We start from the raw sequence: 13,658 nt of genomic DNA on the forward strand, positions 1-13,658 counted from the left end.
CAGTTGCCTTTTCTACCACTAGAGAGTCAAGTGCTAGGGACCATTTTTCAACTAGGGCTAAATAACAAAAGGTGGCCCATGTACCATCATTGGCATCACCAGGGCTTGTCACACACACACTGTCCTGCTAAGATCCCCTGGAGAAGGAAATGACAACTCCCTCCAGTATTCTTGCCTGGGAAATGCCATGGACAGGGGAGCCTGGCAGGCTACAATCCACAGGGTCACAAAAGAATCGAACATGACTTAGTGACTAAACAACAACAACTATCCAATATAATATTGAATTGGTCAAAAATTTCATTCCATAACATCTTATGGAAAATCCCGAATGAAACCTTTGGCCAATCCAGTACTTTTTAGGGCAGCAACTAACTGCAGAGAAGTTAACAGCTGAAACTCTAGAGTCAGACAGACTCAGTTCAAATCCTAGCTATGCCACTTAAGACCATGCAACCTTGGACAAGTTTTCTGTTTCTCAGGTTCCTTATCCATCAAATGGGAATAGCAGGGTAATTACATGAAAGAAATGAGATTATACATGTAAAGATCTGAGGAGAATGCATTTAATAAATGCTCACTATTAACATTATTGCATCTGTATATATTTTAATTTGTACAGTATTGTCTCACTGATCACACAAAAAATACATGAAAGTGCTTTGAAAATCTTAAAGCATCATATAAATTAAAGGTGTCATTGGTAATAATCTCCTATGACTATTTCTCAACTCTTCCATCTCCTTGAAGACCGGGACTACATCCTTCGTCCCAGGGCATATTGCACAATGACAGGCAAACAAGAAGCCCTCAGTAAATGTTTCTTATTTGACTGAAGCTACATGGCATCGCAAAAAGAGCATAAGTATCTGGAGCCTAGGCTGGGATAAAATGAGTTTAAGGCAGGAGAACCAGTCTGCAGTCATCAGTCACTCAGTCAACAAATATTTGTTGAACGCATTCTACGTGCTAGATACTGAGTCCAGATAATTTCATCAAAAAGGGGCTTACAGGTTCCCACCCAGCCAAGTCCCTGGGCAGTCTCCACAATCCCAGCCTACTCTAAAAGCACAAAGGCGCAACCAGCATTGTACATCACTGGACAAGTGGCCCATTGCTCTGGGGGAAGCCCCATCCTGCCTGGCTGTAAGCAACTCTGACTGAGGGTTGGGGGAGGGAGTAAAAGTGAGGCAGTGGGCTGCTTCCAACAGAAGTGACAGGGACTGCTGCCTGTTCATTTATTTTTATTCACACTTAACTTCATCCACAGTTCAGTCTCCCAGTCTACACAATGCTCTGTCCCCTAGACGTCATTTCTCCCTCCCCCCAGTCCTATGTGGTCAGTCCTTGGCCCACTCTACCCTGACTTCTGCAGTCACAGCTGCCTGCTGGGCGGGAGTCTGGGGGAATGGTATGTGTGGTCACCAGCGGGCACTGAGAGTGGGTTTCAATGGCATGTGAATCCTGGCAGAGTCTCAGATCCCCAAGGGGGAGAGGAGAAAGCACAGAACGAGACAACGAGGGAGGGAGGGAGGCAGGGGCTGAGGGTTCTTGGGGGTGGGGAGCGGGCATTGTGTGTGTGTGTGCAGAAATCCAGTGTACAAATTCTCGGACTCTGTGGGCTTAGCCGATGCTTCTGGTGTCTGTCTGGCTCCTGGATTCATCACAGTTGCTGTGAGATGCTCCAGTCTGTGAAGAAGCTGTGGAGGGGTCCAGCCCATGGGCTCCATGCCTGACGCCTCGGGGAGGGTCCACCTGCCGGCTCTGCCTCTTGTCAGGAGCGCTGGCCCAAGTCGAAGCTGTAATGGCACTCCCAACCTGTGACAGTCCTCTCCGGCTGTTCCCGCCAAAGCCGGGTCTCTTTCAGCAGCTGCCCCTCCTGAAAGGAGGCTGTCTTCCACTGTCGGGGCAGCCCACCAGATTCCAAACCCGCAGGTCTCCTTCCATGCACAAAGAGAGTAGATAAGGAGATGAGGGGTAATAGGAGGAGGAAGTGAGGAGAAAGGAACAGAACCCAGGGAGGGTCTCTCCACCACGCGGTGCTTGGATGTCCCGGGCCAGGCGCGGCTCTAGAAAGGTGTTCTGGTTACATGGCTTCCTTCTCTCTCTGGGAGCATCTGCTGAGCTTCATCTCCGTCAGCTGGATATATCGAATCACATTGGTGTCTGTGAGGAGAGAAATACACCTTAGGGAGCAGCTGGTGAAGGGACTGGTGGGTCTACAGGGGATCAGACCAAAGCTGCATCTGCAGATCACGGACAGGCCAGGCTCTCTCAGCCAAGGTCCAGGGTGACCGAGAAGGCACCCGGAGTGCAGTTCCTCTCCTTCTCTGCCTCCATGGGGACAGGTCCCCGTGCCCCAGAGGACAGATGGGAAGGAGAGGACAGGAGCGAGAATTTCTTCCCTTATTTCTGTGCAGCAGCAATCCCAGTGGTCCTCAGTCAGCTCAGTGAGTTGAGACTTTTAGTTCAGAGTTAGCTACTGTTTAACCTCAGGCAACCTACCAGTTTCTTTGCGTCTCCTGTCTTGTCTTGCAAGAAACAACCTCCATTTTTGAGTGTCTACTTTGGGTCATGTTTTTAACTTTCATTGTCTCAATGAGCCCTCATTAGAATCCTGTAAGGTATGTCTCATCATCCTGACTGTGATGAAAATTAAAACCGAAGAGATCAAGTCAGATGCCCAAGGAGATAACACATAGTCACTGCACCTGACTCCAAAGGCTGCCTCTCCCAGGGACTGTAAAACCTTCCTCATAAAACTGCTGAGAGGATCAAAATAGATGTCTAAAAGCACTCAATCGAAATGATCAGTAAATATTGACTGATTGTAATTTTTTTTTAATTGGAGAGTTTAAAAGGACTTGTGCTTCATTGTCCAATTTTGCTCTTCTAGGCAACTACCTGACCACAAATAGAAGAATTTCCAATTCCAATCCTTAAGTTAGTGAGTGGGAAAGGACACACCAGAATATAAGAGTTTCAGGGCTGCCTGAGATGTCTACTTCCAGGAGTAGAAAGGAATGCTGTCTAATATTCCAAAATGCCAGGCAGGGCATTCAGAACAGTATTGACATATAGCAGGTACTCAAGAAAATTCTGTTGAACGAGTCTCATTCTTGGTCCTCAAGTTGCTTATAGTGTAGTGGGAGGAACACAAATTATATACAGAAAACAAATCAACAACGTATAAAGATATTAGTGTTCTTAAAAAAAAAGAAAAAAGTATATTGGGTATTTGTAAATTCATTCTAGCAAGATTCCTTGGAAGGAGAATTGCATTTTTAAAAAATCAGCCATATGAACAACCATGGCAACAGCAAGTCAAAGTCAAGGTTTAAAACACGCCTCCTCAGAGAGGGTGTTCCTGACCACCCGGTCTGCAATAGCACCCACTTTAGTCTTTATCCTTTGACTCTGCTTTATTTTCTTTATAGCACTCACTACGATTAAACATTACATTACCAATCTGTCTGTTTACTGTCCGTCTTCTTCCATTATAACACAGACTCCTTGAAGGCATCTCTTTGAGCATCATTCCCTGCTATTTGCCCAGCACTTGGAAGAGTTCTTGGCCCTGCTTCAGTATATATCTGTGGCATGAATGAATGGTGGGGCTGGTGGCCATGACTAAAGTGAATGGTACAGATAATGCATACTCTGTTATCTGGGATCTGCCTGGAGGAGCATTCTTCCTGGAAGAATGTTGGGCTTACCCTCCAAATTATCCATTTGTATTCTGTCTCATCAACCAGAATGTGAACTCCTCACGTATAGGGACTGCATCTTCTTATCAACATCCCTGGCAGCCAGCACAAATCTTGGCACATAGTAAGAATGCAATATGGATTCAATGAATAAGTAAAGAGGGCTGGATTCTGGGCTGGAAAAATGAAGAAATCCATATCCTATCTAAACAGAAGAGGTGCCCAAACTCCCTGGAACTCAGATCTCAAAGGCACAGACTCTATGTGCTCTGCTTCTTCCAAGACCTAGCACTCACCTGGCCCCTCACTTGCCATTTCTACCCCTGCCTGGCCCTGCCAGCCAGAAAAAGCTGACCTTCGAGGTGAGATGGTCTGGGAGCTGCCCCTGGGGGGGTTGTAGGTGAAAACAGCAATTGCCGCCTTACCTGTTGGCTGTCGGGTTCTTGCCTCTTTCAGGTAGTAGAGTGCTTTGTCGTAGTCTCCAAGGTGGTAGAAGGCCACACCGGACCGGTAAAGGGCCTTGAAATTCTCCCCTTCTTTCTTCAGGACTTTGAGGCAGTACTCCTTGACTCGCTCATAGTTCACCAGCTCAGCCTGGAGCAGGCAGGCTGCAGAGGAAGGGAGCAAAAAGGGAAGTGCCATCAACACAACAGCGGCAGCCTCTGAATGTCTCTCTTTGGTTCTTCCTCTCGGACCAGTAAAGGTATATATACTACAGGTGCCCGGGCTTTACAGTGGGCTCTATGCCATGGAATTTGTCATCAAATGATCCTGGGTTCTAGGATGTAGTTTCACCATCAACAAGCGGTGTATCCTTCAATGAGCAAGTTACCTGGCCTTATATTATGGGTTGAGTTGTGCTCCCCGCTGAGGCTGGCCAGTGCCTACGTGGGGCCCCTTCCGTCATCTCTGAGTAAACCGTCTCCCCTGGAAGCTTTCTCTCACCAGCCATCAGTCACAGGGCCAGGGTCAGGGTGAGGAAGCCTGCACCTGGAGACTGAGCGCCTCCTTATATATTGTGCCCCGGGTGCGGGGGTGCTCATTTGCCTCACCCTAATCCCAGCCCTTCTGAGCTTCCTTGGCCTCCATTCTACCACTCAAGCATTTAGCAAGCATTGACAGAAGACAAAAAGATGTGTTATACATACTGCAGGAATGTTTCAAAAGGGTGGTGTGGGGAGTAGGGCACCTTCTTCAAAGCAAATAAAAGCAGAGACTTGGGAGGTCAAACTGCTGCTTCCTGCCAAGACCTGACTGGTGGGATGGGGGAGGCTGCCGATGCCCTGGTCCTTTGCACTAAGGTTTCTCCCACAGTGGAAGAACCATCCTCTGGATAGAAGCAAGTCACAGATTTTGATCTTTAGGGGGTCTAACTAGAGCTGTTTTGATTCCCTAAATAACTTCCCAGGGATCTGAACTGCTGATTAAGAGGCCAGATCTTTCGTCAAGCAGTTTGGACCAAAAAAAACCCCCAAAAAACCCCAAACGAGAAACATCCTCCTTTGCAGACTGAGTGGAAGGTGTGAGAACCAGGAAATGGAAGGGAAGCAATCCAGATCTGGAAGCTGCCCCACCAGGTCCCACCAGCCACAAGGCAGAAAGTCAGACTTGTTGACGGAAGCAGCAGGCTGCTCATCCCGTGGGCGTGGGTGGGTCCATCGTGCCAAGCTGATGCCACCGGCACACTCCCCTCTCCTCCCTCAGCCGTGGAGTCAAGGCCTCTCTGCCCCCCCTGCCCTGCCCCCATGCTGCTGGAGTCTGTCTTGGCGCTCACACAGCTCTGCGGATGGAGTTCTGTCAAAAGCCTTGAACCTCACTGGCTGCTTGCTCCCTGCGTGGGACTTGGCTCCAAGCGCTGCCCCCAGGGCTACAGGGGTGCCTATCCGAAACGTCTCTGTGTCCCAACTTATGTCCTCTGTTCTCTGCTGAGAGTCTTCTTCCTGTCCAACCCTCCATTCTCAAACAGACACTTCTGTCTGCTGACCCGAGCAGTCAAGGCAGAGGACCTTTGTTTCTTTCAAAAACAGGTTTTGAATGTCTAAAGCTGGGGGGGGAAGCAAAAAGGCCTGAAAACGGGAAGTCCTTCCCCTCCCCCACCTTGAGCAAAAGAATGATAGCAATCAATTTCCAGGTCTCATTCGGTGAAAATGTCTGGAATTCCCCTGCTGATCGGGTGTGGGCTGTGAGACCTGGCTGTGGACCAGGGTCCAGGCCGTGTGGGAGGTGGGGCCAGGCAGGTTACAGCGGGCGGAGGCCCTACCAGCACTAGAGGCAGAGCCCAGGAAGACGGAGGAATCTGGGGTGAGCTCTAATTCAAACGGGCTGCTTTTCCAAACGCCTGGATGGAGATGGGGAATCCAGGTAAGAAAGGGTGGCAGGCCAGAGCTCTTAAGAAGACCGAGGGTGGAGGAGGTAAGACAGTCTGGACTGTACTCAGCCCTTCCTACAGGTAATTTTTAGGCACCCCTCTTGTTTGGGTGGGGAGTTATCTGGGGTGCATATAACAAGCCCATGGGGTAAGTAAGATGAGATGTTGGTAGGCACATCTTAGAGTTGAAGAAGTTAAGAAAGACAGGTTGACTAGCAGTCTCTTGAAGTCCCATCCACATTCCTCTGCCCACTACCCAGGGCCTAGGGGCTACAGGAGACCCTCAGAATAGGTCTAAGGGTCTACTGTCCCACTGCTTTTACTTCCTCTCAATTATTAATCCCTTACCCTATGTCAGAAGTGGTACTCATCTTTTCATCTTCACATCAACTCTAGGAGACAGGTTCTATGTTATGCTTCTTTTACTGATGATGAAATCCAGTTCCAGAGAAATTAAGTAACCTGCTGGAGGTGGCAGAATTGTGATATCCTCCCACTTTCACCTGGCTCCCAAGACCATGCTCTTGTCTCAGGTATCTGTGGGTCTGCGTGCGAAGCCCTTAGAAACCACATCACTTGGTAAAAGACAGGGCACCTGTGTAAACTGGCCTCCTCTGTGTCCTAGGGTCAACAAAACAAAAAATGATGCCTAACTTCACAGAGAACTGTATAGGGCGCTGGGATGAGGTGATGAACCTAACACTCCACTCCATCCTTGAGCTGATACACTGCAGTGGAAAGCAGATGGTACATTATCTCAAATACTCCCATGTGCCAAGGGCTATGAAAGAGAAGTGATGAGTAGGAGCCTACTGAGGGGGGAGGGGCCCTAAACCAATATCAAGTGTCATGGAAGGGCTTCTTGGAAGAAGTGGTGTTTAAGCTGGGTTCCAAAGGTTGAGTGTTTCTCAACTTCAGCACTATCAATATTTTATTTTTTGTTAGTGGGGTGGGGGTGGGGAAATGTCCTGTGCATTGCTGGATGTTTAGCTACATCCTTGTGTTCCACCAACTAGATGCCAGTTGAAACAAGCAAAAAAATAAATATCTCCAGATATCACCAAATGTCCCCTGGGAGGGGCAGGACCACCCTTGTGTGAGAACCACTGATCTAGGTGGAAAGAAGAAGCTTTCTATAGGGAACAGAGCTTCCCTGGTTACTCAGATGGCAAAGAATCTGCCTGTAATACAGGAGACCCAGGTTTGGTTCCTGGGTTGGGAAGATCCCCTGGAGAAGGGAATGGCAACCCACTCCAGCATTACTGCCTGGAAAATTTCATGGATTTTTCATGGAAAAATTCCATATAGCCTGGCAAGCTACAGTCCATGGGTTTGCAAAGAGTTGGACACTACTGAGCGATTAACACACACATATGGAAGAGAGAGACAAAGAGAGGGGAAAGTAAAGGAAAGATAGGAAGGGAAGCAGGGAGAGAGGGAGGGAGGGAGGCAGGAAGAAAGAAAGACTGATTACACCTATTTGAGGAGCTTTGAGAAGCCATGCCCAGCTGGAGCAGAAAGACTGAAGGGAAGGGTAAAAGGGAATAAAGCTAGAAAAGCAAGATGATACCAGGACACATGGAACCTTCTGGTTCATGTTGAGGATCTGGGACTTTATTCTTAAGGCAAGAGTGTATTTGAATGATGAAATGATGGTGACTAGGTTGACCCAAATGGAGGCAGAAAGGCAGGAGAAAAGGATTAATGTAAGTGGCATCCAGGAGTTAGAAATGACTAGCATTAGGAACACCCTGAAATATATTTCCTCTGCTGTTACACTCATGTGCTTAGAGCCCTTTATCCCAGGAGATTTTAGACTGCCATTTTGGATTCACTGATGATCCATGAAAAGTTTTCTTCCACATTGTAGCAACTTGATCTCTGTTTGAATTAAGGTTTAAGATAACAAGTCTCTGTGCTCCACTATACAGCAGGGATCAATATGCTAAAGAGTGCTGGGCTGAGAATCATAAGAGTTGGATTCTAGAGTCACTTTTACCACTAGCCAACATTACGCAGATCACTTTCCCTTTCTGGGCCTCAGTTTCCTACCTGTAAAACAAAGACTCCACTTCATTGAGTAATCTCTGCCATGCATTTCCATCTAACAGCTTATGAATATAAACACTCGCCACCTAACAGAAGGATGAAATTGTCTCATTGGTTCCTCTTCCAAAGGAATTCTGTTCTGTTACTTTGGGTAGGCATATTCTGTTGGCAATGACCATCAGAACTGGTGGGAAGTGAAAGAAAGGGCTTGTCTAACACAATTCCGCCACTTCCCTGTGGAGGTTTGTTTGGGCACAGAGATTGGATGATGTTCGGATGTGGTCTTCCCAAGCCAAAATTCTGAATTTTTTTCCTGCAGGATTTTTCCCTGCAGGGAGTGAGTGCTGCCCCTGCTGGCCAGTCTCTGCAGAGGAGAGGGTGGACCTGGGAAGGCAGGTCTCAGGCTGGATGGAAAGGGGGCTTGTCCTTGCCTGTGGCCTCGGTGTATATTTGGATCTGAAGATGCAGTTATTAGGCGGGTAGGGAGGCAGGTGGAGATGGGCCTGGGCTCCCAGACCACCTTATCTATTGATAGAAGCCCTTTTGAAAGAAGTATTTTGAACTTTCTGGTTTGGGGTCTTCTGACAAGTTTGAATAAATGCAGCATCCTGGAATTAGCCAAGCAGGGGAGAATTAAGACAAGCTTCCCTTCATACTTGGAAAGGAGTGCCTTCCCTGAGCCTAAGCTGGTGCCAGCAGAGGTGGCTGGTGCAACTTACAAGAGAGAGGTAAAACTGGAGGACAAGAACTGGGGCTGTGAATCCTGTTACGCCCCCCATGTGGAGATGCCTCTTCCACTGCCAACCTTGGGGAGTTAGGGTATGGTTTTATGGAAAGAGCTTGGCAGGCTTTCTTAGCTCCATAGAGGAATCTGCAGTAGGAGCATGTTAGAGAATCAGGAACTTGAAGAACCCTTTTGTACAAGCGCTCACACACTCAGACAGAGGAAATCATAAGTTAGATGTTGCCCAAGGTAACCACACCAAGACCTCTGGCTAAAACATGTCAGGCTCTCTTGGCTCCGACACTTGTTTTGCTTCTGTTTTTCCTGGTGCATGCAGGGCATGGTGACAGCCTGGGCAAGATGCCACTTGTTGGCATGACATGAAGGGAAACTAGATGGGAGGCGGAAGACCAAGTTCATGGAGCCATTGGTTTTCTTCTGACAGTTGATTCACTGCTGTTTGCCCTTACCTGCTGGACAAGAGGGGAGCATGGGCTGGATGGGAGGAAAGAAAAGACCTACCAAGGTCCGGGAGTGAGGAGGAGGAGCCCACTCCCCAAGGCTGCTTTGCCATTAGGAGTTGAATTGTGTCCTCCCTACAAGGTATGTTGGGAGTCCTAATCCTCAACACCCCAGAATGTGATCCCACATGGAGAGAGGGTCTTTACAGAAGTGCTCAGTCACTTCAGTCATGTCCGACTCTTTGCAACCCCATGGAATGCAGTCCACCAGGCTCCTCTGTCCTTGGGATTCTCCAGGCAAGCACACTGGAGTGGGTTGCCATTTCCTTTGGCAACCTTCTTACAGAGATAGTCAAGTCAAAATGAGGTCAGCGGGATGGACCCTAATTCAATATGATTTATAAAAAGGAGAAATCTGGACACAGAGACAGACCCACACAGGAGAGATGATGTGAAGAGATATGGGGAGAAAATGGTCACCTACCAGCCAAGGAATGCTGGAGGCCACCAGAACCTGAAAGAGAGGCCTCGAACAGATTCTCCCTCGCAGCTCTTGGAAGGAACCAACCCTACCAACACCTTAGTCTTGGACAACTAGCCTCCGGAACCGTGAGACAACACATCTCTGTTATTTTAAGCCACACAGTTTGTGGCCTTTTACGATGGCGGCCTTAGGAGACTAATACACCTTGCTGGTCTCTTCTTTTGGAAGGGGGCCTGAAAAGTGGCTATTACATTCCTCAGGGAAATTTTCCCAAACCAAACGATCTGACCTATTTTCAAATTGATTTCAAGGGGCGTTGGCATAGCAGTCAAGTGGAAAGAGCTTGGATCTGGGGAGAGGTGACACTCAGGACATTTCACAGCTGGTCTAGGTCACGACCACTCTGAACAGGCTCAGGGGACTGTGCCAGTCCTGGCTGCAGATTAGGGTGGCATCTGGAGACAGAGTTCCAGGCTGGAGTCCAAGCTCCAACACGGGCTAGCCCAGGCCCTTGGGCAGGTTACTTCATCTCCCTCGGCCTCCTTCTCATGCGTTAAATGCAGATAATAATACCTATTTTGCAGGAACTCCTGTGATGATAAAATGAGGTAATTAATGTATGTTATATGCCTCACACAGCGCCGGGCACAAAAACCGATTGTCATAAACGTTCGTTCTTTAGGAAATCACTGGTCAAATGTGGTTTCCCCAGCAACATGTATGTTAATCAGAGAAAATTTCCATTCCAAATCCTGCACAGAGAGTGCAGGAAACTACAGCTTAATTTAAAGCAGATTTTCAAGAATAGGTCAGACACATTTTGGAAAGTAATTTAGAGGGTCTTCCTTAGCATCTTGATTCCTTTTTCAAAAAGAAATTGAGGTGAAGCTGACAAAATATTTTGTTGGTTTCGGGTGTATAACCTGGTGATTTGATACTTATATACACTGCAAAGTGACAGAGGGTCTTTCTATGGCATAGCAATGGAAATTTAGTGTGTGCAGTGAAATGATGGATATTTTTACTTATTAGACTTCATACCCAGGACTGCTACAACCCACCCAACTTCACCTTTCCATAAAAGTGCTGATTTTCCTCTCAGTGTACATGAATACTTGAACTCAAGAGTTCTGGAAACAACGCTCTTCCCTTGATTCTTTTTTTCCTTTTTGGACATTTATGTTGCCTCTACATTTTAGATACTGAAGTAGCTTTATGACAAATATACTCATGGAGGTTTTGTTTATGGTAAATATAACCTATAATCCCAGGGTTATAATTACTAGGTCAGGGTGTGTGACTGTGTGGCCTTTGCCACGTAACACACAGATCTTTCCCCTCGACAGTGGCTGTTGAGTTAAAGCTTTGGGCCCTCCCAAACGCCTAGGAATCTTCATTTCAGAAATCATCTGTTTGGCTTGCTTTTAAGTCACTGGATTGTGAGGAGGGCAAAGAAGACAGCTGGGAGGAGATGGGCCATCTCCAGTTTGCACAAAGAGATGTCTACTTTCTAAGGGGTACAAAGAATTTAAGAGCAGACCTGAGTTACTAGGGTGGAATCCTGTAATGCACATTTTTTTTTTCTTTTTTTTATGCTGACTACTCCTGGCCAGTTGTGTGGCCTTAGAAAGTGACTGGCCCTCTCTGAGACTCAGTTTCCTTGTCTCTGAAATAAAGATGGTGACTCTGTCAACCTCACCGGTCTGTTCTGAGGATGAAGTGAGAAAGTGCACCACACAGCTGGGTGCAATGTTGTGCGTGCTCAGTCGTGTCCGACTCTTTGCAACCCTGTGGACTGCGGCCCGCCAGGCTCCGCTGTCCATGAGATTTTCTAGGCAAAAATACCTGAGCGGGTTGCCATTTCCTACTCCAGGGGATCTTCCCGACCCAGGGGCCGAAGCCCTCCCCTCCTGCGTCTCCTGCACTGCAGGCGGATTCTTTACCCACTGAGCCATGAAGGAAGCCTGGGCACAGGGCCAGACCCATGGCACATGCTCGTGGACATGAGCTGATTCAAAGATCAGCCAAAAATGCTCCACCCACAAACCTGTGCAGCAAAGGCAGAGCCCAACCCCGATTTCTCATTTTTTGTTTCCTGGTCTCGGATGTATATAAAGTCACACTTGACTCAAACATTTCCCATATCTAAGTTTGATGCTTAGTTTTACTTACCGGTTTCCTTTTTGAAAGTGTGTTTGGGGGGGAGGTGGGTGGGTATACGCAGAAAGCATAATAAAAGCAGCTTTGTAGCCAGAAAAGGAGGCTTAGCGAAAGAATGGGAAAGGGTTCTGGGACTATTTTCTTTTCACTTATAGATTAGATAGCCTCTGAATCCACAGTTGGTTGTACGCCCCCACCTCCACCCATCTACCCCCTTAAACTGCAGACAGGAATCCTGCCTCCTGCTTGCTCTCAGCCCTTCTCTCATCACAAGGGGATGATTGGAAACCACCATCTGTATTTCACTGATAGCTTTACGGATGGCGTAGCAGACAGACCCAAAGATGCTGGGCTCCTCTGGAGTCCTGACAATTCGGGAAAGCTAGGAGCTCTGAAAGCCAGATGTGGCAGAAAAATGAACAGGTCTGGTTCCTGACTCTATAGAGCATGAGACGGCCTTTGAGGGAGGAGGGAAATATTTTTAGTAGAGAAGTGGCTGGCCAATTTCAGTGCCTCTGAGTTAGCTGATTCAAGACAATGTCCCCAGCACTGGCACTCACCTGGTGTCCTTGGGTTAAAAGAGCTCGCCTCTCAGAGACTCGGTTTTGAATTGGGTAAAAATAAAGATCCCACCTTTTAATGTGGGAGACCTAGTTTCGATCCCTGGGTTGGGAAGATCCCCTGGAGGAGGGCATGGCAACCCACTCCAGTATTCTTGCCTGGAGAATCCCCACGGGCAGAGGAGCCTGGTGGGCTACAGTCCATAGGGTCACAAAGAGTTGAACTGAAGTGACTGAGCATGCAAGCATATAGGCACACACACACACACACACACACACACACACACACACACACACACACACACACACACACACACACACACACACACACACACACACACACACACACACACACACACACTACCTTGAAGGCTTTTGTGCAGGATGAGAAAAGTCAGGGCTTCTCAAGTGCCAGACCCTGACACACACACACACACACACACACACACACACTACCTTGAAGGCTTTTGTGCAGGATGAGAAAAGTCAGGGCTTCTCAAGTGCCAGACCCTGACATCTGATGAGTGTTTCTCATTAAATCATCCATGCTAACTAATCATCATTAGTTAACATGGCGATTCTCAGGCCCCATGTCCAGCAATGTAGCTTCTAAAGGTCTAGGGAAGAACCCTGTAATCCAGTTTTTTGCTTTGTTTTTTTTTTTTTTTTTTGCCACGTTGCACTGATGTGCATCTTAGTTCCCCATGGAGGGATTGAACCTGTGCCCCCTGTATTGAAAGTGCAGCATCTCAACCACTGGACCACCAGGGAAGTCCTTGTAATCCACACGTTTAATAAGTCCCCAGTGGGCTCCTGCAGGTGGGCCACCTCACCTGAGCTAGTGCTTTACATTCTAGCATTTTCAATGTACGTTTCCTAAGGAACATCCACCGTTAAACCATGAAAGTCCAGAAGAGCTACTGGGAACCCCAGGATTACCCCAAGGGCAAACAGGTCCCAGAAGACCTTCAGTTCAGTTCAGTGCACACATAAGCAAACAATTGTTCTTAGTCAACATGTGACATTTAGGGGTTACTTTCTTCTTGGTGATTACAGACTTCTGACTGGTGAACAGAAGCCCAGGTCAAGGAAATGAAGAAACAGGGAGAAGGCTGACATGCTTCATGATGAGCTCGGGAGAATCC

At 47.7% G+C, this 13,658-nt stretch overlaps 1 protein-coding gene across 1 annotated transcript in view; it reads right to left on the reverse strand.

Annotated features, from left to right (window-relative positions):
• Window positions 1-550: 550 nt before the first annotated feature.
• TTC9 (tetratricopeptide repeat domain 9) overlaps window positions 551-13,658 on the reverse strand; it is a 32,154-nt gene continuing 19,046 nt past the window's right edge. The window contains exons 2-3 of the mRNA XM_043920411.1: window positions 4,133-4,315; window positions 551-2,166 (exon numbers count right to left, since the gene is read on the reverse strand). Of these exons, the coding sequence (XP_043776346.1) occupies window positions 2,087-2,166; window positions 4,133-4,315 (263 nt within the window). The 3' untranslated portion in view covers window positions 551-2,086. The remainder of the gene's footprint in view (window positions 2,167-4,132; window positions 4,316-13,658) is intronic.

Source organism: Cervus elaphus, chromosome 12 (genome assembly GCF_910594005.1).
Source record: "Cervus elaphus chromosome 12, mCerEla1.1, whole genome shotgun sequence".
NCBI classification, from domain to species: Eukaryota; Metazoa; Chordata; class Mammalia; order Artiodactyla; family Cervidae; genus Cervus; species Cervus elaphus.